Source organism: Cynara cardunculus, unplaced genomic scaffold, assembly GCF_001531365.2.
Source record: "Cynara cardunculus var. scolymus isolate 2C unplaced genomic scaffold, CcrdV1 Un_Scaffold_3417, whole genome shotgun sequence".
Classification (NCBI taxonomy): domain Eukaryota; kingdom Viridiplantae; phylum Streptophyta; class Magnoliopsida; order Asterales; family Asteraceae; genus Cynara; species Cynara cardunculus.
This window is the reverse complement of record NW_020201468.1, coordinates 51,850-54,109: the sequence shown is the minus strand read 5'-3', so window position 1 is coordinate 54,109 and position 2,260 is coordinate 51,850. Positions and strand designations below refer to the sequence as shown.

At 38.7% G+C, this 2,260-nt stretch overlaps 1 protein-coding gene across 1 annotated transcript; it reads left to right on the top strand.

Annotated features, from left to right (window-relative positions):
• Positions 1-569: 569 nt before the first annotated feature.
• On the top strand, positions 570-1,940 carry LOC112503626. The gene has a single exon (XM_025107629.1). The coding sequence runs from the start codon at positions 570-572 to the stop codon at positions 1,938-1,940; it is 1,371 nt and encodes a 456-aa protein (XP_024963397.1).
• The last annotated feature ends 320 nt before the right edge of the window (positions 1,941-2,260 follow it).

The window sequence follows — 2,260 nt, the reverse complement described above, 5'->3', positions numbered from 1 at the left end:
GTAAGTCAAGAAAGGGAAATAGAAGAGACTATGGTTTCTAATAATGTTGAGTTGATGGATCCTCCTTTGCCAGAGGGGAGGGATGCGTTGGGTGAATCAGGTAAGAATAATTATGGGCCTTCATCTTCATCTTCTAAGTCTTYGCACCATGCTATGTCTACTCCTACCCCAMTTATTTCTTMTGTGATTAAAAATTTTCGGTTGCCGAGACGAGGGGTTGTGATAAACCATGTTGATTCTAATCGGTTTGGTGTTCTTGAGACGTTAGGGGAAGAGACTTCTCGGGTGGACTCTCATGATGAGGTGGTCAATGATCTGACTGATGTTCAGGGGGATAATTGGAATAATAAGGAGCAAGGAGAAAGTCTAAACCCTTCCTCATGATGAAATTTGCTTCATGGAATATTCGGGGGCTTAATTCTCCGGTTAAACAAAAAGAGGTACGAAATTTTATCCATTGTAATGATGTGTGTTTATGTTCCATTGTCGAATCACATGTTTCTAAGGACTCTCTTGAAAGTGTTTCCTATAACTCTTTCGGTCAGTGGTATTGGGTTTCTAATCAAACCATGAGTGAGTATGGTACTCGTATAATCCTGGCTTGGGATGCTCGAGTTTTAGATGTCATGGTTTTAGAGGCTCATAATCAATTCTTAAATTGTAAGGTGCTTATACGGGGTAGTCAACATTATATTTTCGTTTCTTTTGTATATTGGGCTAATGTTTGTAATGCCCGTCATGCTTTATGGTCGGGGCTGCGGAAATTTAAAGTGCTCATTGGTTCTTCCCCGTGGGTTGTAATGGGGGATTTTAACACCATGTTATTCCCTCATGATGGTTTTGGAGGCTCCTCTCGTCGTAACTTGGATATGGCTGATTTTTTTGCTTTTGTAGAGGATGTGGAATTATTTGATTTACATTATACAGGTGTCCATTTCACGTGGAACCAAAAACCGAACTCTTCGGGGGGTATCATGCGGAAATTGGATAGAGCTATGGGGAATGATGAGTTCACGTCTGTTTTTCAAGATGTTAATGTTCATTTTCATCCTTCGGGTCTTTCGGATCATACTCCAGTAACGGTTTCTTTCAGATGCGGCATTCGGAAAAAAAGGCATGGGTTTAAATTTGACAATTTCTTGACTGAACATCCAGGTTTTCTTCAAGTTGTAAAGGATGAATGGGCAAATAATATCGAGGGTTCCTTTATCTTTCGAGTGACTTCTCATTTGAAGGCGCTGAAGATTCCTCTTCGGAAACTTCGTCATTCTTATGGCAACCTTGGTCAACGTGTTGCCTTTTTGAAGACTGAACTTGATCGTATCCAATTGGATGTTGATAATGATCCTTCTAATGTTGAGCTAGGTCTAGAGTTGGGTCATATTCGTATTGCGTATCAAAATGCATGTAAGGATGAGAATAGTGCCGCAAAACAACGTGCCAAAATTGCATGGTTGAATGAAGGTGACTTGAATACTAAATTCTTCCATAAAGTGATTAAAGAACGACATCATTACAATTCTATTCAGTCTGTGTGTACAAGTGATGGAGCTTATGTATATGGTGATGATGTGCCTAATGTTTTTGTGGATCATTTTAAAGACTTTCTGGGTACGAGGTATGTTTCTTCTGATCCGACTATGACTAATGATGTTTTCATGCGTAAACTTTCTTTGGTTGAAGCTAAACATATGATAAGACCAATTCACAATGAAGAAATTAAAAATGCTATGTTTAACATTGGTAATTATAAAGCTGATGGGTATTCTTCTAAGTTTTTCAAAGAGGCTTGGGACATTGTTGGCTGTGATGTGGAGACTGCAATTCATAATTTCTTTTATCGAGGTAATCTTCCGAAGAGCTTGAATCATACGCTTTTATGTCTGATCCCTAAATCTATTAATGCTTCTAAGGTTACAGATTATCGGCCTATAGCATGATGTACTGTGCTTTATAAATGCATTAGCAAGGTCATTATTAATAGAATGAAGGGATCTTTGGATTTTTTAATTGATAAAGCTCAATCGGCTTTTATTCCGGGAAGAAGGATTACGGATAATATCCTTATGGCACATGAACTTGTGTCTGGTTATCAATCCACTACGGGTCTGCCTCGTTGTGCATTCAAAATTGATATAAGAAAAGCTTATGATACGGTGGATTGGCGGTTCCTTATTGTTATGCTTGAAGGTTTGGGGTTTCACCCTGTTATGGTTAAGTGGATAAAGGAGATGGTTTCGACTCCTTATTCTTTAGCCAT